Source organism: Oncorhynchus clarkii, chromosome 22 (genome assembly GCF_045791955.1).
Source record: "Oncorhynchus clarkii lewisi isolate Uvic-CL-2024 chromosome 22, UVic_Ocla_1.0, whole genome shotgun sequence".
Taxonomy (NCBI): domain Eukaryota; kingdom Metazoa; phylum Chordata; class Actinopteri; order Salmoniformes; family Salmonidae; genus Oncorhynchus; species Oncorhynchus clarkii.
Window position 1 is genome coordinate 35,512,965 of NC_092168.1, and position 24,863 is coordinate 35,537,827.

The following is a 24,863-nucleotide window of genomic DNA, read 5'->3' on the forward strand; positions in this document are numbered from 1 at the left end:
TGACATTTCAGACTGATTTTCCCTTATGAAAAATGTATCAACCCCTAAATAAATGGCCAACAATTACAATCCACATTTCCTGTTACTGCAGGATTATTTTCCTTCTCTAGCAAACTGGCTCAAATTAAGATCCCACATCTGTACCATTATCTTTTGATTGGCACAGTACTTCTGAAAATATCTTTTACATTTACACATTTAAATATACAGTCTAATTCAAGGGGAGAACGCCTCTCTCCTTAATCAAGGCTTTTATACTGACTCTCACTCCATAGTGACATTCACTCCATCTTGAAATCAGGCAGGCAAAACAAATATATTTGTCTGACGTATAAAGCTACTGCTGATAGCTAGAGTTACCATAACAGAAGGGAAATACCTCTCACTATTCTGTTCTCTCTTTCACTTTTTAATTCAATGATAGCTAATCCTCTCACACAGGGAAAGCGCTAATCAAGCATGCCTTTGGAATACCTAATCACTATCTGACTCAATATTATTTAAGGCAGCACCTAAGGGTAGGCTGTCGGAGTTTTACTATAAATTCACTGGTCTCAACTTGTCAGATGCCACCGTTAAACCTTCACATAATAAGTTCCATCTCACTCTTCCTTGGGGGAAAAAGCTATAAAACAGAAAATAATCTTAGAGAAAAAGTCTAGCCTAAATTAAAAAGTAATCCTACAGATTCCTTAAACAATCCGTCAGGTACTAATACAGAAGGTTCTTCTTCTTACGACATTCTGTCTCATCCTCTCCGTCTCCACAGTCATCCTGTCCGTTACAGCGGAGGTTTAGAGGGATACACTTCTGTTTCCGGGTGCATTTGAACTGCCCTGACAGACAGATGTACGTCTCTGAAAGACAAAATGGAGAAGAAGAGGTAGAACTGATGGAGCATCCATTGAAGGTGAAAAGCATCCATCAAAGAAAATGTAGGACAAAAGGGCACCTTAAGATAAAGTGAAAGTAATGTTGGCTAAGCCAAAAACAAGTTAATAACATGTTTTACAATGCTTTGAAATTAAAGCACATTCCCACATGGGCTTTTTATTGTGACAGAAACCAATACTTAAATTGCAACAAAAAGCATTAAAAGGTATCAAGCAGTAAGAAAGGTATGAAGCTGCTGGCTTCTGTCTTATGTTCTCATCAACAGGTTTGATGTGAAGGACAGTAACAATCACAGTCGTCTTCTTTAATCGATATGCTACTGTGGCCAGATATCAACAGATTACAGACTCCTCAGACCACCGCAATTTGACTTCACCCATCTACTTGCATGGGAATGCAACATCCCCAGTCTTCCTCCTTACCACAGTTGGCCTCATCTGAGTTGTCTCCACAGTCGTTCTCTCCATCACAGATGAAGGGAGGAAGAGCACAGAGGCCAGTGCCACACTGGAACCTCCCAGGCTGACATTTGAATTCAGCTGCATGAAAATGTATTAGCAACGTTATGTCAGGGAATGCAAACCAGCTAATTACAGTACTTGTACACTGAACATTATGTATGCTCATGTATGGTGATAAACTACACATTTGTAATCTAAAAAAATACTTAATGACTTAATGTAAAACAGCATTTCTGAAACTATCCCTCAAATAAAACATGTGCAACCAAGTAGCAAATGTTAGCAAGCATTTAATACATATTCCACATTTCAAAATATACAGCAAGTAACCTGTAATCCTAATTTGAGAGATCACAGTAAAAGATCACAGCAATAAAGTAAGTCAAATGTAATAAAAAAATATAGTTTCAAAGGTTGAGTTATAAATATTAAAAACTTTTTTTAAAGTTGTGAGAAGTAGGTATTGGTCTGAAGCCAAAAAAAGAAAGTAAATTCACATGAGCATCACAGCGACTACTCCACCCATACTCTACCAAGACTTTCCAGCACACAGCTTTAAAGTACTAAAGTAGCCATGCTGGTCTATTGTACTTCAAACAATATGTATGCAGGCTATTTAGGATTCTCTTAGCAAGTTTGGTAGGCTACCCATCAGCTCCATTAATTTGCACAGTTTTGGAAGGGATTACCATGACCAACTGTCAAAGGGAATTTGACTGCGGTCATGACTCGCAACTACTTTTTTTTACCTTTATTTAACTAGGCAAGTCAGTTAAGAACAAATTATTATTTTCAATGACGGCCTAGGGTTAACTGTTCAGGGCAGAACGTCAGATTTGTACCTTGTCAGCTCGGGGATTCGAACTTGCAACCTGTTAAGGGAATTTATATCTATAATGACTAATTATGTATACATTTCAATCAGGATATACTAATCAGAATACTATTATGTTACTGTATATGTATGAATTTCCTTTCTTGATCCCAGTACTGAATATAATGTGTGTGACCAGGTCAAGAGTTAGAACAATGACTGTCTGTTCCTTGGTACAAATGAATCAGACTGGCTAGAATGCTTATCTACACGAGAAAACTTTGACTCGTAAATTATATTAAATTGGTAGGGAGACGGATGTGGGAAGGCTTGAGATACAGCCTTTGTATTGGAACGGAGATGACACGGGTTGGTGTTTGAACTAATGACGTCATTTTCAGTTTATAACCTGTGGTAACCTGTATCGTGGCAGTACTCTCGTGAATAAAGGCTGCTATTTGACTTTAAGACCGGGCTCTGTCTATTTCTATAAAATAAGGGTCTTACAAATTCTTATGAATTGACAGAGTGTTTAATTTTAATTGGGAATTAAAACAGAGGAATTAAATTCCTTCAATACAACCTTTAAGTTACTAGAGCAACTCTTTAACCACTAGGCTACCCTGTCGCCCCGAGTGTGGTGGTCATACGTTTACCGCGACAGCACTATCCAGGTTTCCCAAAAGCATCTTATTTAGGCTAAGTTTATCATTAGATCCTTCGTAGGCGCATCATTAAATCTCAGAGCTGTTTCCCAAAACCATTGTTACTAAAGTTGCACTTGAAAACAATCGTTATTTAACGGATGCACGAACAGCAATATTTCCGTTTTGTCACCTAATCCCCATATAATACCCACCATTGCGACCTGTACGCTCTCGTTGGCTGGCCCTCGCTTCATACTCGTCGCCAAACCCACTGGCTCCATGTCATCTACAAGACCTTGCTAGGTAAAGTCCCCCCTTATCTCAGCTCACTGGTCTCACATGAGCCACCTGTAGCACGCGCTCCAGCAGGTATATCTCTCTGGTCACCCCCAAAACCAATTCTTTCTTTGGCCGCCTCTCCTTCCAGTTCTCTTCTGCCAATGACGGGAACGAACTACAAAAATCTCTGAAACTGGAAACACTTATCTCCCTCACTAGCTTTAAGCACCAGCTGTCAGAGCAGCTCACAGATTACTGCACCTGTACGTAGCCCATCTATAATTTAGCCCAAACAACTACCTCTTTCCCTACTGTATTTATTTTATTTATTTATTTTGCTCCTTTGCACCCCATTATTTTTATTTCTACTTTGCACATTCTTCCACTGCAAATCTACCATTCCAGTGTTTTACTTGCTATATTGTATTTACTTTGCCACCATGGCCTTTTTTTTTGCCTTTACCTCCCTTATCTCACCTCATTTGCTCACATCGTATATGAACTTGTTTCTACTGTATTATTGACTGTATGTTTGTTTTACTCCATGTGTAACTCTGTGTTGTTGTATGTGTCGAACTGCTTTGCTTTGTCTTGGCCAGGTCGCAATTGTAAATGAGAACTTGTTCTCAACTTGCCTACCTGGTTAAATAAAGGTGAAATAAAATTACAAATAAATATAAAAAAAACATGTCGGACTCATGTGTTGATCTAGCTAACTAGCTAGCCAGCATGTAGACACAGTGCATTGCACAGCAGATGTGTTGCTTGTATGTGCATTGGCCAGGTTTAGATTCAACTTAGCTAATTGTTTCTTTGCAAGAACATGTATGGCTACAGTTTGTGTTGTAAGAGGCTGGTTTTGATTGATGAAATGATGACATAGCTAATTCAGCCAGTTTGATTGTATGAATTATAAATGAGCAAAGTTTGGTGTTGACTATGAATTTTACTTAGCTAGCTCTGTTTTATGGAAGAATTTAGCTAACTAAGATATATTGTCGACATTGAGTTGTGGTTGGTGCACCATCTATACAGCCATAGCACAGTCTAGTTAGCTTGTACCTATTGCCTAGTTGGCTAGCTAACAGGCTATGATAGTGGCCAAGGACGTTTGCTAGCTTATTTTGGTTGTGCTCTGATTTAGTTTACACAGATGACTTCAGCCATATGAAAAACATATTGGAAAATAGCTAGCTAACTTCCTTTTCTTGTAGCTAGCTTCTCATCCGACTGGTGTTAGCTAGCTACAGCTGCTAGCAACAGAGTTGTTGGTCCCGGTTTTAGAACTCTGAGCTTTGGCTAAATAATGTTAGCATTGTCAGAAATGCTACAAAACGAAAGCACATTGTTGGTGCATAATATACAGAAATGGGCAACTGAGAACGAGAAATTATACATTTTATCAAAAAGTATTCAGTCCAAAAGGTGGCAAGTCTAATTGTCACTTTATAGACGCTGTATTCTCGTTCTTATCCTATGCCTAAATGTTGAGCTAGATCGAGGCAAGTAATTATCTTTCTTTCCTAATGCTAACAACCTTGTAAAAAATCCGGTACGTGGTTCTCAGTAACAGCCGGACATCTCATGACAAGAGGCGGAGTGTCTTGTACCTACAATTAGGTTGATTTGCTAAGTTTTATCGACATTGGTGTCACATTGGATTAAATATGATGAAAGCAACATTTTAATTTAACACTGAGCTACAAGGAAGTCAGGAAGTCCAGTAATGCATAGTTGATATGAAATGAAAAAACATGTTACTCACGACAGTCAGCAGGCTCATCTGATCCATCGCCACAGTCATCCACAGTGTCACACTTCCACCAGAAAGGAATACACTCGTCGGTTCCACAGCGGAACTACAGAACACACAAATTAACTAGACAGAATTCTAACTTATCCCAAAAAACTGTTGTTCAAACAAAAGGAAAACAAACACTACTATTTTCATGGGACTTAAGCTGCAGAAGCATGGCAGGAGAGAAGAGACAATGTGATAAACAAGGAGAAAGGGAATGAAAACCACATATCTGCCTTGAGGGAAAACAGAATAGAATAACAGACTATGCCAAAAGAGTTACCATATCTACAAGTGCTGAGGAGTGTGAGAAGGGATAGACACTGACCTGACTTGCAGTGCAGTTGGAAAGGCAGGTCTTGTTGTCAGCAGCAAGGTAGAAATTAGTTGGACAAGCACACTTGTGTTCCCCGCCAGGAGAAAGGAGACACAAGTGGCTACATCCTCCATTGGCCACCTGACACTGGTGCTTGGGCACTGCACAGAGAGGGGGGGAGAGAAAGAGAGGGTGGGGGAGAACAAAACCGAAAGTACAGCATAATTAAATAGAACATTAGCCACATTCTTAATACCATCCCCTATATAATCGCATCCTATATAATAATATCATAAACTATATAATAGTAATAACCTATGTAACCATTCAGTATATGACCATGTATTTGGGTTGGCAGGTGGGTAAGTGAGGGGACTACTGTGTTGGGTGGGGTACTCTACCTTCAGGTTGGCGTAGTGAGTGGTAAACCTTGACAGATTTGATAGCTTGCCAGGAGTTGAGCAGCTCAATTCCTTGGGCCCCAGTAGTTTTATGTGCTCGTCGGAGTGACTTGGATTTCCCATCTGTCCAGTAGACAAAGTCCTCAAACAGTGTCAGACCCATCACCCCCTGAATGTGATCATAGGACACTGGAGAGAGACACAATACAAAACAGTAGACCCATCATTAGTTGATGAGAAAAGTGAGAGAACACCACACACATGTAATTGAGGTGGCTTAGCAATCACACTTGTGTGATGAGTAACCTAGCCTGAGACCTTAAGACTTGCGTTAGCTCCCAATCTAATGCCTAGGCTTTGGCTCAGCTGAAATGGTATTGTGGTGTGCTGGGAGACCCAGGTAGAAACCCTGATTAATCACATATTCTTATAGTGGAAAAAGTCCAACATTATATTCTTCCTTACCTTTGTGTCTCTGTGAGCCGTCTATGTTGGCGAACAGAATGTGGTTGTCATCTGCCCAGTACAGCCTCTTGTTGGTGTAATCTATAGTGAGGGCAGTGGGGCTGTAGATCTCTTTGTCGATGATAACAGCATGCCCTCGACCATCCATACCCACACGACTGATGTGAGGAGATTCACAGCAGTCCACCCAGAATGCATACCTACACATGGAGGAATGTGGAGACGTCTTACAAGGTGTCTCTTACAAAACATCATTAGAATGCTAGGTTAACATTAGGAAAATGACAATGAAAAAACTAAATTAGTATTCAGTGCTATAAAAATCCTCAGGTGTAAAAGTAGACTGCTCATTATATCATCACATTGTACATTTACATTTGAGTAATTTAGCAGTCACTCTTATCCAGAGTCAATTTTGAATATTACATTTGCTTAACAATGTGCCAAGTAATTCCGTAAGGGAGGGGTCACCAATTGGTAATTTGACACGTAAATAACCTTTCTTCTAGATTGAGCCCTAACATAAACAGACCTTAATGCCAAGCCTCCTGTTTGCTGAAAGTCGGACAGTCCAGCTTAGTGTGTAGTCGTGCTTGAGTGTTTGTTTAAGTTGTCAGTGGGGTTAGGGTTAGAGGTCCCAATTGTCTGATACAGTACCCTGACTGTGGATCCAGGGCCAGGTCAGTGGGGTTAGGGTTAGAGGTCAATGTGTCTGATACAGTACCCTGACTGTGGATCCAGGGCCAGGTCAGTAGGGTTCCTGATACCAGTGCTGACCAGGACAGAGGGGTACAGGCCGTTAGCTTTAGACACCTCCAGGCTCTTCCTCTCGATGTCACACCAGTACAGGTTTTTCCCTATCCAATCCAGGGCCAGTGCACTGGGGACCGCAGTCCGATGGACTATCTGGTGGGAAAGAGAGAGGGAGATAAAAAAAACTAGCAGAGACAATGACAACAACAACAACCAAAACATTCATCATATGATTAATGTCCAAAACATATGAAAGATTGTTGCAAAAAAAAATGTTAAAAACCTTATCCTTAATGATGGTGGAATTATACATCAACTTTCACTCAATGTCTCTCAGTTTAGGCAGCTTTTGAATTAGCAAAAGTTGTTAGGAATAAACAATAATAGTGCCAGCTGGCACATGAAACTGATGCCTTGAAACACTGTTTCAGACCCAACAACACCCATGCAATCTGCCATTAAGGGACATCATGCGCTTTGAGGCCTTCTCTATCCTCATTTGCAAGAGATATATAGCCTTGCCAAATCGACTAGGCTGTCCCCTAAGCAGTAATTTAGACTAAACTGGAGCTTCAAACAGTCTCCAAAATGTCACAGATTGAGGAGTGTTTTCCGTCAGGAAACTTGCTCCGGAGGCAATAAAAAGACAGAGGGGGGAGTGGTTAATACACAACACTTTAGGTAGAGCCTGTGGTCTAGCTTCTCTTTTTGTTGCATTGATTTGAAATATTTCTTCATGTGGATTTGAGTCTTGTCAACATGTAAGGTCCCCCAAACCCTGCTGACTATAGACAATGAGCAAAGAACTATAATCACAATCCAAATAAAAGCTGTGAAGTATTTCAAACAATGGAGTCAACATAATGATGCTCTGTGTCTTTGATTTAGGCGGGCTGGCTACTTTCTTATACAGACCTCACTGGAGGTGCTCCCCTGGTCTCTGAGCTGTACTCAGACGAGAAATCACCTCTTCTGCTTCTGATTAACTTCAATTATGCTTTATCATCCTGTTTCATCATTAACATGCCTTATGTTTAAACAGAGTAAACAACCAGAGGCGCACATACTGGAGGCTTGCTAAGGGCTGTTATTGGAGAGGCAGATTAGAACTATGATTAACAAAAAAACACTGTACTCATTATTCACTGTAATGTTCTGTCAGCGCAACAGTATAATGTTATTGTAGTTTAGGGTTAGTTAGAACATTACCTATAACCCAGGGGGCTACTTATAACATCATTGTCTAAATTACATTGTCAAGCATTGCCATAGAAAACACATTGTAATGTATGTAGAAAAACACTCATCCATTTCTGGCAGTCTAAATATGGTACATGCAAAATATCCACCATTATTTTGCTCGCCGCAAAAGAGAAGAAACATATGCAGTACATTTCACTGGGATTAACTTGCCTCTACCCTGAAGTAAATAAGCACAAATCCCCTAGCTTTGCCCATTCCATGTCTTATACTTTAAAGAAGTCATATTCTAGGGCTTAAACTATGGTCTGCTTTATTCACTGTTCTCATAATTAACCTCCATGCTAAAACAACAGACCTATCTCAAATCCTTTAGCTGTGGCTGAGCCGTGGCAGGGTGCTAGTGGCAGTGAGCACTATTTTTAACACATTCGTGTACATTTCTCAACACATTTTTTGTAAATTCCTGAAATTAATGTGTTGAAAGCTGTGTTAGATTATTGACCAATTGCATTGCAGATCCAAAGTCAACACACTGGCCCTTACTCTCTGAAAAGTGACAACTGACAGCTTGGAGTGAGCCTCAGCCAGCCAGCAGCAGGTATACGAAACAAGGTAAATTCACTCTTTATCTGAATGAGGTGACCATTTGATGCTAATGCAGCACGAACACAGCAATATTTTAACCCTGACAAATTTTAAGAAGTTAGGATAGTTAGGCAAAACCATGCACATCACTATCATATTTCCCAGCATGCACTACTGCAGGTTGATTTAAAACAAATGTTTAACTTCTGTGTTTTTGCATTTAGCAGACGTTTGTGAAATGGTTGTTCCAGTTTAAATGGGGCTTAGGTAGTCTCCACACAATTTACTTAACTATGGCAGTCATTCTGAATGCAGGTTGCGGCTGAATAAAAATTCAAACTTTTAGAGATCCTAGCACTGGCTGGATTCCAATAGGAATTTACACCTCACATTGCAAACCAGCATAATGTGACTCGCAGGTAGGCTTGCAAAACTCTGGTAGCTTTACAAATATCCCAGTTGGGAACTTCCTGAGAACAGGTGGGAATAAGCAGGAAATCTGGAGTCCTTCAACCAGGATTTTAGGGAATTTTTGTTAAATTACTGGAATATTGCAACCTTACTTGCAGGCCTGAGGTGGTCTGTAAACCATGAGTTTCAGACCACTGTGTAAGGCTAAACTAGTCCTAAAAAAAAGGCCTGTCTATAATGTATTGTTATAAAGAGTCATTTTAATGATGGCATTTGCGTAGGTGTCATGTACTGTCATGTTGTGTCTTGTCTCTGTCCTTTCCCTTCACCCTGTCTCCCTCTGCTGGTCGTTGTTAGGTTACCTTTCCACCCCCTCTTTCCCCCAGCTGTGCCTTGTCTCCTCCTAACCACCTCGTCACCCCTTTTCCCACCTGTTCCCTTTTTCCCTCTGATTAGTCCCCTATATCTCTCTCTGTTTTTGTTCCTGTCCTTGTCGGATTCTTGTTTGTTGTGTTTCATGCCTGAACCAGACTGTCGTCATGTTTGCTGTAACCTTGTCTTGTCCTGTCGGAATCTGCCGGTCCGTCTGAGCCTACCTATGTTTGGTAATTAAAGAAGCTCTGTTTAAGTTAATTCGCTTTTGGGTCCTCATTCACGCACCGTAACAGAAGAATCCGACCAAGAATGGACCCAGCGACTTCGGATCCTCTCCACTCAGCCGTCGGGATCCAGGGAGCGATGCTAGGCAGACACGAGCAGGAAGTGTCTGCTGCTCGACATGCCGTTGAGACCCTGGCCACCCAAGTCTCCAACCTCACAGAACAGGTTCACCATCTCCGCCTCGATCCACCGGCCACTTCCAGGGCTTTCGAATCTCCGGAGCCCAGAATCAATAACCCGCCGTGTTACTCTGGGGAGCCCACTGAATGCCGCTCGTTCCTCACCCAGTGTGATATTGTGTTTTCTCTCCAGCCCAACACTTACTCCAGGAGCACTGCTCGTGTCGCCTACGTCATATCTCTCCTTATTGGACGGGCTCGTGAGTGGGGCACGGCAATCTGGGAGGCAAGGGCTGAGTGTACTAACCAGTATCAGGACTTTAAGGAGGAGATGATACGGGTTTTTGATCGATCTGTTTTTGGGGAGGAGGCTTCCAGGGCCCTGTCTTCCCTATGTCAAGGCAATCGATCCATAACAGACTACTCTATTGAGTTTCGCACTCTTGCTGTCTCCAGTGGCTGGAACGAGCCGGCCTTGCTCGCTCGTCTTCTGGAGGGTCTCCGCGCAGAGGTAAAGGATGAGATTCTCTCCCGGGAGGTTCCTTCCAGCGTGGATTCCTTGATTGAACTCGCTATTCGCATTGAGCGACGGGTTGATCTTCGTCACCGAGCTCGTGGAAAGGAGCTCGCGCTCTCCGTCGCCCCCCTCTCCGCATCACTACCATCTTCCTCTGCCGGCTCGGGTGCTGAGCCCATGCAGCTGGGAGGTATCCGCATCTCGACTAAGGAGAGGGAACGGAGAATCACCAACCGCCTCTGTCTCTATTGCGGTTCCGCTGGTCATTTTGTCACTTCATGTCCAGTAAAAGGCCAGAGCTCGTCAGTAAGCGGAGGGCTACTGGTGAGCGCTACTACTCCTGTCTCTCCTTCAAGATCCTGCACTACCTTGTCGGTCCATCTACGCTGGACCGGTTCGTCAGCTTCCTGCAGTGCCTTAATAGACTCTGGGGCGGAGGGCTGTTTTATGGACGAGACCTGGGCTCGGGAACATGACATTCCTCTCAGACAGTTAAAGGAGCCCACGGCCTTGTTCGCCCTGGATGGTAGTCCTCTCCCCAGGATTCAGCGTGAGACGCTACCTTTAACCCTCACTGTTTCTGGTAATCATAGTGAAACCATTTCTTTTTTAATTTTTCGTTCACCTTTTACACCTGTTGTTTTGGGCCATCCCTGGCTAGTTTGTCATAATCCTTCCATTAATTGGTCTAGTAATTCTATCCTCTCCTGGAACGTCTCTTGTCATGTGAAATGTTTAATGTCTGCTATCCCTCCTGTTTCCTCTGTCTCTTCTTCACAGGAGGAGCCTGGTGATTTGACAGGGGTGCCGGAGGAATATCACGATCTGCGCACGGTGTTCAGTCGGTCCAGGGCCACCTCTCTTCCTCCACACCGGTCGTATGATTGTAGTATTGATCTCCTTCCGGGAACCACCCCCCCCCCGGGGTAGACTATACTCTCTGTCGGCTCCCGAACGTAAGGCTCTCGAAGATTATTTGTCTGTAGCTCTTGACGCCGGTACCATAGTCCCCTCCTCCTCTCCCGCCGGAGCGGGGTTTTTTTTTGTCAAGAAGAAGGACGGGTCTCTGCGCCCCTGCATAGATTATCGAGGGCTGTGACATAACAGTGAAGAATCGTTATCCGCTTCCTCTTATGTCTTCAGCCTTCGAGATCCTGCAGGGAGCCAGGTTTTTCACTAAGTTGGACCTTCGTAACGCTTACCATCTCGTGCGCATCAGGGAGGGGGACGAGTGGAAGACGGCGTTTAACACTCCGTTAGGGCACTTTGAATACCGGGTTCTTCCTTTCGGCCTCGCTAACGCTCCAGCTGTCTTTCAGGCATTAGTCAATGATGTCCTGAGAGACATGCTGAACATCTTTGTTTTCGTTTACCTTGACGATATCCTGATTTTTTCACCGTCACTCCAGATTCATGTTCAGCACGTTCGACGTGTCCTCCAGCGCCTTTTAGAGAATTGTCTTTTTGTGAAGGCTGAGAAGTGCACTTTTCATGCCTCCTCCGTCACATTTCTCGGTTCTGTTATTTCCGCTGAAGGCATTAAGATGGATCCCGCTAAGGTCCAAGCTGTCATTGATTGGCCCGTCCCTAAGTCACGCGTCGAGCTGCAGCGCTTTCTCGGCTTCGCGAACTTCTATCGTCGTTTCATCCGTAATTTCGGTCAGGTGGCAGCTCCTCTCACAGCCCTTACTTCTGTCAAGACGTGCTTTAAGTGGTCCGTTTCCGCCCAGGGAGCTTTTGATCTCCTCAAGAATCGTTTTACATCCGCTCCTATCCTTGTTACACCTGACGTCTCTAGACAGTTTGTTGTCGAGGTTGACGCGTCAGAGGTGGGCGTGGGAGCCATTCTTTCTCAGCGCTCCCTCTCTGACGACAAGGTCCACCCATGCGCGTATTTTTCTCATCGCCTGTCGCCGTCGGAACGTAACTATGATGTGGGTAACCGCGAACTGCTCGCCATCCGGTTAGCCCTAGGCGAATGGCGACAGTGGTTGGAGGGGGCGACCGTTCCTTTTGTTGTTTGGACTGACCATAGGAACCTTGAGTACATCCGTTCTGCCAAACGACTTAATGCGCGTCAGGCGCGTTGGGCGCTGTTTTTCGCTCGTTTCGAGTTCGTGATTTCTTATCGTCCGGGCTCTAAGAACACCAAGCCTGATGCTTTGTCTCGTCTCTTCAGTTCTTCAGTAGCCTCCACTGACCCCGAGGGGATTCTCCCTGAGGGGCGTGTTGTCGGGTTGACTGTCTGGGGAATTGAGAGGCAGGTAAAACAAGCGCTCACTCACACTCCGTCGCCGCGCGCTTGTCCTAGGAACCTTCTTTTCGTTCCCGTTCCTACTCGTCTGGCCGTTCTTCAGTGGGCTCACTCTGCCAAGTTAGCCGGCCACCCTGGCGTTCGGGGTACGCTTGCTTCCATTCGCCAGCGTTTTTGGTGGCCCACCCGGGAGCATGACACGCGTCGTTTCGTGGCTGCTTGTTCGGTCTGCGCGCAGACTAAGTCCGGTAACTCTCCTCCTGCCGGCCGTCTCAGGCCGCTTCCTATTCCTTCTCGACCGTGGTCTCACATCGCCTTAGATTTTGTCACCGGACTGCCTTCGTCAGCGGGGAAGACTGTTATTCTTACGGTTGTCGATAGGTTCTCTAAGGCGGCTCATTTCATTCCCCTTGCTAAGCTTCCTTCTGCTAAAGAGACGGCACAAATCATCATCGAGAATGTTTTCAGAATTCATGGCCTTCCGTCAGACGTCGTTTCGGACAGAGGTCCGCAATTCACGTCTCAATTTTGGAGGGAGTTTTGCCGTTTGATTGGGGCTTCCGTCAGTCTCTCTTCCGGCTTTCACCCCCAGTCTAACGGTCAAGCAGAACGGGCCAATCAGACTATTGGTCGCATCTTACGCAGTCTTTCTTTTCGTAACCCTGCGTCTTGGTCAGAACAGCTCCCCTGGGCAGAATACGCCCACAACTCGCTTCCGTCGTCTGCGACCGGGCTATCTCCTTTTCAGAGTAGCCTCGGGTACCAGCCTCCGCTGTTCTCATCTCAGTTCGCCGAGTCCAGCGTCCCCTCCGCTCAGGCTTTTGTCCAACGTTGCGAGCGCACCTGGAAGAGGGTCAGGTCTGCACTTTGCCGTTATAGGACGCAGACTGTGAGGGCTGCTAATAAGCGTAGAACTAAGAGTCCTAGATATTGTCGCGGTCAGAGAGTTTGGCTCTCCACTCAGAACCTTCCCCTTAAGACGGCTTCTCGCAAGTTGACCCCGCGGTTCATTGGTCCGTTCCGTATTTCTCGGGTCATTAATCCTGTCGCAGTTCGACTTCTTCTTCCGCGATACCTTCGTCGCGTCCACCCGGTCTTCCATGTCTCCTGCATCAAGCCCGTCCTTCGCGCCCCCGCTCGTCTTCCCCCCCCCCCCCCCCCCCCATCCTTGTCGAGGGCGCACCCATCTACAGGGTCCGTAGAATTTTGGACATGCGTCCTCGGGGCCGTGGTCACCAGTACCTCGTAGATTGGGAGGGGTACGGTCCTGAGGAGAGGAGTTGGGTTCCCTCTCGGGACGTGCTGGACCGTGCGCTGATCGAGGATTTCCTCCGTTGCCGCCAGGTTTCCTCCTCGAGTGCGCCAGGAGGCGCTCGGTGAGTGGGGGGGTACTGTCATGTACTGTCATGTTGTGTCTTGTCTCTGTCCTTTCCCTTCACCCTGTCTCCCTCTGCTGGTCGTTGTTAGGTTACCTTTCCACCCCCTCTTTCCCCCAGCTGTGCCTTGTCTCCTCCTAACCACCTCGTCACCCCTTTTCCCACCTGTTCCCTTTTTCCCTCTGATTAGTCCCCTATATCTCTCTCTGTTTTTGTTCCTGTCCTTGTCGGATTCTTGTTTGTTGTGTTTCATGCCTGAACCAGACTGTCGTCATGTTTGCTGTAACCTTGTCTTGTCCTGTCGGAATCTGCCGGTCCGTCTGAGCCTACCTATGTTTGGTAATTAAAGAAGCTCTGTTTAAGTTAATTCGCTTTTGGGTCCTCATTCACGCACCGTAACAGTAGGAACTCACTTGGTGATAGCTACATGACTGAAAATAAACAAATTCAACAAGCATGTCTCTGTCACCAACAAATACAGTACAGTCATGGGTGGTAACTCTACAATTCACTCAAAAAGGCAAGGCACATTGGGAAAGTATATTGGAGGTGTGTCTTAGTTTGTTATTTTTAACTACCCGTGAGTGGAAGTTCTGTATCAGTTTAACTGTATATGTTAAACCTCATCTGTATATGGTAAACCAGATCTGGATATTTTTTTGTCTCTAACAAGGAATAAATGGCTACCATATCCAACAATAGTCTGTTCTCCTGTATCTCAGGTATACAATTGTCTGAGTAGGTTTCCCTGGACTGTGTATCTACCAGGCACTAACATGTTAGAAATATTTAAAGATGAATATTTTGCGTGTACATAATTTGTTTCATGTTAGATTTTGTATATGGAGCAATAAATAAACATTTTAAATGGCTACTTTTTTTCTAAATGTCTTCCCCAGTCATTGACATAATTTTTTTAAGTGGATTTAAGTGGAATACAACACTGTGTAATAAAACAACAACACTGTGACTGTTAAAAGTAAAACAGCATATGTCATCCCTAACTATATGTATGATGTGTTAAAAAATAACATTTTCTAAGAGTGTGGTGGAGGCTCAAACAGGGACTGTGGGTGACTGGTTCCGAGTCAGAGCTCTAGTCAAAAGTAGTGCACTGCATAGGGAATAGGTTGCCATTTGAGACACAGCCTGGGTGTAATTTAGCTGAACGAACCTCCTGCTCTCAAAATACAATTCTAATGAGATGAGAGGACGGGGGGGATGGGGTGCGTCAGGGTGTCCAGCAGGTGACCCTGTGATGTCTGTGTGTTCTGGGCTCCAATCCCATGACCCGAATGGACCTCCATGATTATACAGACCTGTTGCGTTCAGCCAGAGAGCTAATCGTTGTCTCGTTAATAGGCATTGATTACAGCGCTGCCTCACTGTTTAATGCCTCTGTAAATGATACAAGTCCATTATGATGCCTGCCTATAAAGGATGAAAGGAAACAATCATCAATTGGGAGCAATTACATTTTCAATCTCTATATCCATTGAAGGATGCATCCAAAATGGCACCCTATTCCGTTTATAGTGCAATACTTTTGACCAGGACCTGGTTCACCAAAATAATCTTAATGCTAAGTTCATCATTAGATACTTTTGGAAAATGGGTTCCTGAGCACTTTATAAGGTATTTGGCACACCGCTGAAGAGTCAACTAAGTTGATTCACACTGCAGTGTGTACTTCATTCAGTATGATCTTCATCTACATAAGAGAAGCCAGCAGGGCAGGAGAGGATGGTGAGAGGGAAATGGAGCATGGGGAGCAAGCTCTAAATGGTACTGTAGGTAGCATATTATCATTATTTACTCTGGCAAGTCAGTTAAGGACAAATTCTTATTCACAATGACGGCCTAGGAACAGTGAGTTAACTGCCTTGTTCAGGTGCAAAATGACAGTTTTTTACTTTGTCAGCTCAGGGATTCGATCTAGCAACCTTTCGGTTACTGGCCCAATGCTCTAACTATGTTTGCCGCCCCATATCACAGGGGCATCCAGGGACATCTGTATCCCAAGTCAACTAATGAGCTAAATATTATTGTATTTATGCAAGAAATTACATAACCAATCAGAAGTGCACTTAGGTCCCACCTTTGATTGACAGCTCAATCATTTCCAATCTTGAGTAAACCCTGTAGAGGAAGCAACATTTTATGACAGACTTTCTATTGTTCGTGATTGTCAGGAATCTGCATTAAAAGCTAGAAATAACTAGTCAAATCTTGAAATATATTAGGAGAAACACTGATAATCGATGGCCAGTTCATCACACTCGTACTGAGACGAGGTTGAATGTGCTTTTGGAACATTTACTTGGTCAGGTTTTCGTTGCAGTTGATTCATTGGATGGTGAGCCTACCCAAAGAGAGCGACGTAGAAAGACATTTAAACTCTTCAAGAGGACCTTTGAGTTAACTTTCCCCACAGCCCTACAATGTTTGATGGGACTGATCACTCCATATGTGTGGTAGGACTGTTGTGAACATTGATTTGAAAGTTATTTTGTTTTCTATATTGAATTGTTCTGGATATTTACTGGTGATACTTGATATTACTATCGAAGGGTGCACCCAATTTTACCGGAGGTATTCAATCAATCAATCAAATGTATTTATAAAACCATTTTTACATCAGCAGATGTCACAAAGTGCTATACAGAAACCCAGCCTAAAACCCCAAACAGAAAGCAATGCAGATGTAAAAGCACGGTGGCTAGGAAGAACTCCCTAGAAAGGCCAAAATCTAGGAAGAAACCTAGAGAGGAACCAGGCTCTTAGGGGTGGCCAGTCCCCTTCTGGGTATGCCGGTTGGCGATTATAACAGTTCTCAAATGATAATCACAGTGGTTGTAGAGGGTGCAACAGGTCAGTACATTGAAATACTGTAGAACCATATACTTTAACCCAAGGTATTGAAATTGAACTAGGCCTATAATATTATTTTGTTAACATTGTTTATTGTGTGAATCACACTGTGAAACATTGTTGCAAATGTTATTATTTTTGAGAACTAAAATCTATTTTCCTAAAAATAAACAAGCAGGCATTTAGTACATATATTTAAACTTTACATCCTGGTCTCTGGTCTGGTCTTTCATATGATAATCTTATAACTGCTCTTCCCGAACACGGGAAAAGTTGTGTTGTTAAGAGTGTTTGATGCTAAGTGCATGCTACATACAAATGACTTCCCTCTAGCAGCAGTACCTTAAGGTCACTCCCATTGAGTCTCATTCTGTTGATCTTCCGTCCGCTGGGTCTGGAAGAGTCTATCCAGTAGATGAACTCTTTCCTGTAGTCAAAGTCTATGTGAATGATGTTGTTCAGGCCCTGGATATAAGATAGACATTATTAGATTTGTTTATATTTATTGTCCTAGAAGAGGAAAATATTACCCCAGTTCAAACATTACATACACAAACCACATAGAAAAACAGCAGGAAACAAACAACGGTAATCAGTCAGACATTAATAGTGAGTGCCCCAATGACCCAAACCTACATATAAAGGTGGAAGCTACCGTGTAAATGGTGACAAATGCTACATGAAACACTCCTTTCACTAGTTAAATTACTTTTCGAATTGCAATTGAGTGCAATTTAGAAAATAAGCAACATTCAAAAGCAGAATTTAAAAAAATAAATGTTGTGATTAATTGGTACATCATGGTAACCTTTCATTCATTGCTTCAGTAATGTAAAGAGCCGTAAGAGAGCATTTACAAGTGAGGGCATATTCTTCAGTGAGACTCTGAAACTGGGTGTTTCACAGATGCAAGTAATACACACATAATGACCTGTAAACACACTTAGGCCTAGTTAATGTGTCCACCTGTGAAATGCAGTAACAATATTGATTTTGGATGATTTCCCCCGTGAGTTGCAGTGACTGCCTCCAGCTATATTCTTAAACCCAGTGAAAACTGAAGCCCCACCAAGAGGAGCCTTAGCTATCAAAGAAATAAGAGCGAGGTACATCTCTTGCTGTCATGCTAAGAAGACCCCCCTGCCAGTCAGACAGGAACGTCTCCCTAAACAATCGCACCTCCCCTACTGGGCTGCACAGCGGGTGCCAGGATAAGGTGTCAGAGAATCTTGACAGGCTGTACCAGACATCTTCATCAGATCATCAACACCCTCAAAGACTGCCTGCGCCAAAGAGTCCTCAGGGACCTCTCCGTGGGAGCAGAGAGGTCTCTTTCTTCTCTCTCAGAGCAGCACAGCTCTTAAGTGCAACCAGCAGCTCTCTGGTAGGAAGAACTGCACACAGACAGACTCAATCATTTACATGGTATATTACAAAAGAAGGAAAGACTGAGGTCTAAAGTAGGCCTTTGTATGTAGGCCTATCATCAGATCTAATAATGCCTATTGTAGGCCTAACTATATGATAACGGGGGAGATGGTAAGCCTCAAATATATTTGTAGTTTCATAAGGCGAGATACATTCCATGTGATGTTAATGTTTAATATTTTACACTGATTAGGTAATCTCAGATTTACATAAAATCATTAGTGGTATGATCTACATTGAACATGTGATGGTGTGATACATTGACACGAGGTCAGTGGAGTGTTAGCCAGACAGCAATGCAGCGGGGCCACTTAGTAGAGACAGCTGTAATATGCATATATTATGCAGATCCTCCACTTTAGCTACCATTAAAGCTAGCATGGTGATTAAAGTGAATTATTGCTGCTGAGGCCAGCCAGGCCACTCAACAGAACAGTCAGGAGAGGATGAGATGGTTCTCAATAGGCCCCTATAGAATTCCCCCAGCTTTAACTCCATTCTCAGAGTGTGTGATTCACATAATGAACATGTGATAACATGGCAGTAGTGATGAGGCCTAACAGTGATTGAAATAGGCTCTCCAGAGGGATCTGGGTAAGACTATTTCCCTCTGCCAATCAACATGGGCAGGTCAACTCCCCCACAGGGAGGACGGGTGAATAATCACATTGAAATTGGAAGGTTGACAAGCTGGAGAATGACAGAGGGATGTAATGTGTTGCCTGAAGGTAGATGGATAGACAGGATATATAATATAGAGCTCTCTCTGTAAGAAGTAAGCCGCTGTGGCTTTTCTGACAACTTCCCAACTCTCATCTCAACTTCATGACAAGGTCAGGCAAGGCTACCTAGGCCTCGTATAGCTAAAAATGCTTCTGATGTAAAGTATCTTTCCAAATAGCTATACCTGTATCTAAGTAACCTGGAGCACTTACAAAATAATATATAAAGATAGCAAATGACAAATACAAACAAGAACTGTACATGTATCAATTAGCTTAGACAATGATATACGAAAAGTTGTCAGTACTCGGTCCAAAGAAGACACTAAATGTAACTGAGCTACATGAGGGTGTTTTCTAAGGGTCGGAGTGTGGGCCCATTGTTATTACAGACATGTCACTATACAGATCTTAAGTTTTGCACCATTTAAAGGTTTCACAGTGCTGGCTGTTTCATTTCATGACCCTGTGTGACTCATTAGAGATGATTCACTCTCTCTCTCTCCTTCAAAGGGGCTTTATTGGCATGGGAAACATGTTTACATTGCCAAAGCAAGTGAAATAAACAATAAACAAAGTGAAAAGAAACAAAAAAAAATGAAATTAATAGAGAAGATAAAGATAGACATATTGGTCCCGCTTTAAGTGACGTGGAGCTAGCTTATAAAGCCTTCATAAACACTACATAAATGTGTCACAAATCATTTATAACCATATGTAATCCTCTATAAAGGGGTCATAATATGACATAACTATTTGACATAACCACCGGGACCACCCATACGTAAAAATGTATGCATGCATGACTAAGTAGTTTTGGATAAAAGTGTTTGCTTCTGCTAAATTGTGCATATTATATTACTCTAAAACATTTCTAGGATGGCACAACCTCTTCAGTTTTCTCGGTTTTCTTTTTCCAGGTTTCGGATTTCCTAATTTTTTTCCTGTTTTTCACCAATTTTGTCATACTTTTTTAATTTAAAAAAAGAAAGGATTTTCTGTGTTCCCAACAATGCTTAAACCACATCAGGGAACGACTTTTGAGGTCTGGAAAAAATCTAAGATAATTAGATTTTTGAGTGTAGTTTCCCTTTAATTCAGTGCACATGCCCTGCACTGTTCTTGTTTCTGTAGCACAATAGGCGCACATGTGATGAGTTCGCAAATCAAATGCCGACTTGTGGTGCCACTGGACAGAGAAAAACTATTAAATTAACACAGCCACAAAATCATAATTATGACTAAACCCTACCCATTTCCACAATTTCTCTTCTTCAAATTAGATTTGAAACCTAAACCTAGCTAATGAAGGGTGGGTGGAATTGTCTGGGAACGAGATTAGGTGTAATGTGACAAACGTGAATTCAATTCAGAGCATGTGCCATCCTTCAGAACAACATGTCATTCTTTATAAAGCACAGACCTTCACCTGTCGCGAGTGGACTACAGGGGAGTGCAACATTTGACCTCTGGGTCTAGGGCTCCCTTGTGTGTCTGCTTGCTCCTCAGGTTGTCCTTCCTCGCCTCTGTAGATCCAACACAAATCCAGATCCCATTGGCCAGTCCCAGCATCAGACCACCAGACGAGGCGCGGAGGAGGGACCAAAGAATTCACCGTCACCCGGAGCGAACAGGCCACTGGGAAGCACCACCTTTGATCTCTGGGTCTAGGGCTCCCTTGTGTCTACTTGCTCCACAGGTTGTCCTTCCTCCCCGTTACAGATCCAGATCCAGATCCCGACCCAGCACCTGCCCCACTTCCCGATTCGTGTTTTTCCCCCCGTTCTGCAGCACTAGACCAGCACCAACCCTTGGCCTCCAGTCCCGGGTCCAGCGTGACTTCCAGTCCCGGCCCCAACCCCAACCCTGGACACAGCACCGATCAACCACAACTGCCAAATCCTTTGAGCAACTGCCAGCACAGACCCACCCCTTCCCCTCCACCAACACAAAGACACAGACATATTGTGGCATGACTGACTGGACTGACAGCATTTTCTGATTATTTTTTGATTCATTGATTGCTTTGTTTTTTTGATTGGATGACCATTAGTTTATTTTACCTAATTTGAATGGATTTCTATGGATTTGAATTTTAACTTGTTGAACATTTTAAACTGTAATGAATTTTGGAATAACCAAATAAAATGACATTTATTAAGCACATGTTTAAATCATATTCAACATAGTGGATTATGTCACATTTGACATTTTTGATTATGTCACACAGTTATGCCACATGTATGAACCCTTTACAAAGCATCACGTGGTTATTATGTCATTAAAAAAACATTTAACCTTCATTTAACTAGGCAAGTCAGTTCAGAACAAATTCTTATTTACAATGACGGCCTATATAAATGCTTTGTAACACATTCATGTCATGCTTATGAAGGCATTATGAAGCCTTTATAAGCTGAATGTCATTTAAAGCAGGACTGATATTTCTAACGTTATATTATCAGCTGTGTACAGTGTTTTGACCTTTTACTGTAGCGGGAAATAAAAGGGTCACAGAGTGTTTCTTGGTAGTCTGAAACGTATCTACTTTTACACAAAAGGATACACCTCACACACAAGGTTATGTTCTTAGAAAAAAGAAAGAACCTGCACCATATCATATATAAAGATATAAAGTTGAAATGGATAACAGTTTGAATCCCAATATTACATTTTTTTTTTTAAATGTTTATTAATTATAAAAAATATAATCATTAACATTCAACCAATGAGGCCACTATAGGGCGATTTGGTCATCTGACTGCATGAAAGATCTACGATGAATCCACTAATTATATGTCACTCTGGATAAGACCGTCTGCTAAATGTGTACAATTGTAACATTTAAAATATCTTACAAAATGGCAGAGTAGTTGCAAGGTAATCTGACTGACAGTGACAAATATATGCAAACCGGCTATGGTTAAAGATCTAATTGTATTCACTTGATTTTCTGGTTTCTGTCATTTTACCCTGAGTTGTTCTTATTTTGCCAAAACAGAGTGACAGACACACTAGGGATTCCTATGCATATTTTGGCATCAGTTTAAAACAAATACTACCACTTGTGTAGATAAATGGTTTCCTCTTACCTGTTTCAAAATGGTGTAATTTGATCCATCCACACTTAGTTTCCGGATTTCATGATGATCTGCCAGTACGAGAAAAGGTTCCTCCACTGAAAGGAAGAGAACCATAAACATCCTTTAGAATAAGGTAAATGCCTCCAGTGTGGCGCAGTGGTCTAAGGCTGTGCCACTAGAAATTCTGGGTTTGAATACAGGCTCTGTTGCAGCCGGCCACTACTGGGAGACCCATGGGGCAGCACACAATTGGCCCAACGTCGACCGGATTAGGGGAGGGTCCCATCGCGCACTAGCGACTCCTGTGGCGGGTTAAGTGGGCTTTGTGTCAAGAAGCAGTGCGGCTTGGTTGGGTTGTGTTTCGGAGCTCTCAACCTTCGCCTCTCCCGAGTCTGTACGGGAGTTGCAGCGATGAGAAATGACTAACTACCAATTGGATACCATGAAATTTGGGAGAAAAAGGTAAACATTTCTTTAATTGGAACCATTCCATCAGTCTCAAAACACATTTCATGCAATTCTACGTCAGAAGACATTAGCTTACATTACAGGCTACTAATTATAATTGCCAGTGTCATATTAATTCACCTAAAGATAGGCTACTACTCACGGTGATTGATGGCTGATGCGCTCATCGTGGCAATAGCTTATCTCAAGATGAGCTAGCGTTACTTTGTAAAACAGTGCTGCTGTTCTCTAAAAATTGGGTTGTTGAGAAACATTTGTTCTATTGGTTCTATGGACAGATTAGTCTTCTCTTTTCAGTAATAGACATTTGTCTTCCAAACTGTACGTTTTTCGTGCAATTGTATTTAGAAATGTGCAAAAGGCAAACAGACAGCCGCAACCAACTCTAGAAATATAATCATTTGGAAAACACTGCCATTCAAAATGCCACTCTCATTTAGCGATTACCTACACCCAGTGCTCACATGTGAAAATACACAGCTCATTTCTTCACTTAGAAATCAGAGCTTGAGCACTATAACTAGGCTTCAGGTTGGCTTTCTTGGTTTGGACAACAATGGAGGCCAATTTTGGAGAGAGAGTTAGAGGAAGAGGAGTGAGAGTAAGAGGGGGACGAGGACAAGGAGGAGGTCAAGGACAAGGAAGAGGACGAAGACAAGGAAGGATGAAGGAGAACAATCACAGATGACATCCGGGCCACTTTGGTTGACCATGTGGTCAACCATGGTTTGAGTTTCAGGGAGGCTGGGTAGAGGATCCAGCCTAACTTGAGCCCACTACACTGCAGCAAGTGTCATTTGGACATTTCAAAATGAGAACAGGTAAGTAAACCTACCATGCTACTGTACATACAACACTGTAGCACTTACAGCACTGCCGTATCATTTCATTTCATACTGAAAGAAATCCTGCACCCTAACCATTCACATCATGTTTTTGCAGAATTGCTAGATGACCATTCAATGGAGGAAGAAACGGTCTGTTCACAGCAGAGCAGGAACAACACATAGTGAATATGGTCATTTCAAACAACAGCATGCGTTTACGACAATTGCAACACCACATCATCACTGAAAAGACAACATTCGGTAACATAAATAGGGTGAGTTTATCTGCACTCGGCCGTCTCCTGAAACGGCATCAGATTTGTAGGAAGCAGCTCTACAGAGTACCATTTGAACTAAATTCTGACAGAGTGAAACAACTGCACTATGAATACATACAAGTAAGTTATATTAACCTGTAATTGGTACTGTATTTCAGTGTATTGTGCTGCATATTGACTGCTCTGTCTATTCATACTGTCATACAATAATGTTTAGTCTTGTCAGAGAGTTATGGAACTAGATGCTGCTGCAGAGCATCATGATTTTGTCTACTTTGATGAGGTCGGCTTTAACCTACCCGAAACAAGACGTAGGGGAAGAAACCCCATAGGACACCGCACCATCGTGAGTGTCCCTGGACAGCGTGGTAGCAACATCAATGTGTGCAGCCATTAGTCAGAAGGGTATCCTTCATCATCATGCCACTCTTGGTCCTCACAATACTGCCCACATTATCACCTTCCTTGATACCCTGCATAATATCCTCATTCCCAATGACCAGAAGAATGGGCCAGAATGGGCCAGAATGGGCCAGAGCAGTCCGGGTTTGTTGTCATCTGGGACAACTTAAGTTTCCACTGGGCTGCTCTGGTCCATAACTGGTTCATTGACCATCCGCAAGTTTTGATGCTCAACCTGCCATCATATTCTCCTTTTCTAAACCCAATAGAAGAGTTATTTTCGTGGTGACATTGGAAGGTATACGATCGCCAACCCCACCAACGCATACCCCTTCTCCAGGCAATGGAGGAGGCCTGTGGTGACATAGACTAGGGGGCATGCCAGGGCTACGTCCATTGCTGTTTAGCTAGAGAGAACATCGCTTGTGATGTTGATGAGGTGCTGTAGCCAGCTCAAAATAGGAGCCAAAATGCACCCTAATTGTTTTTTTCTTTACAGTAACAAGCCTATTTGTTTATCTTCTACTGTACTTGTTTTGTCTCTTACTGTTCATCCCAAAATCTGGATGAAAATACAATGTTTTGAGAAAGAAATACATTTTATTTTTTCCTCCTGTGCATTTCTGTTTATAGTGTAAATATATACTGAATATGCATACATACTGTATATATTTATGCACATACATGTACGTGTGAGTGCTATGACAAACTGCCGTGGACTCCACTGCACACTGAACATGCAAAAGGCACAACATAGTAGTGTTTTACATTTGTCACATCCGTGTGTAGTTGGCGTGTATAAGAGCTAATCATTTGATGGTTTGTGTGTTA

General features: G+C 43.0%; 1 protein-coding gene across 1 annotated transcript in view; it reads right to left on the reverse strand.

Annotated features, from left to right (window-relative positions):
• Positions 1 to 24,863, reverse strand: part of LOC139380827 (low-density lipoprotein receptor-related protein 1B-like) — a 485,305-nt gene that overhangs the window by 60,854 nt on the left and 399,588 nt on the right. The window contains exons 56-64 of the mRNA XM_071123916.1: positions 22,067 to 22,152; positions 17,167 to 17,289; positions 6,800 to 6,981; positions 6,076 to 6,275; positions 5,611 to 5,799; positions 5,222 to 5,370; positions 4,861 to 4,954; positions 1,317 to 1,433; positions 738 to 857 (exon numbers count right to left, since the gene is read on the reverse strand). Coding sequence (XP_070980017.1) covers positions 738 to 857; positions 1,317 to 1,433; positions 4,861 to 4,954; positions 5,222 to 5,370; positions 5,611 to 5,799; positions 6,076 to 6,275; positions 6,800 to 6,981; positions 17,167 to 17,289; positions 22,067 to 22,152 — 1,260 coding nt within the window. The remainder of the gene's footprint in view (positions 1 to 737; positions 858 to 1,316; positions 1,434 to 4,860; positions 4,955 to 5,221; positions 5,371 to 5,610; positions 5,800 to 6,075; positions 6,276 to 6,799; positions 6,982 to 17,166; positions 17,290 to 22,066; positions 22,153 to 24,863) is intronic.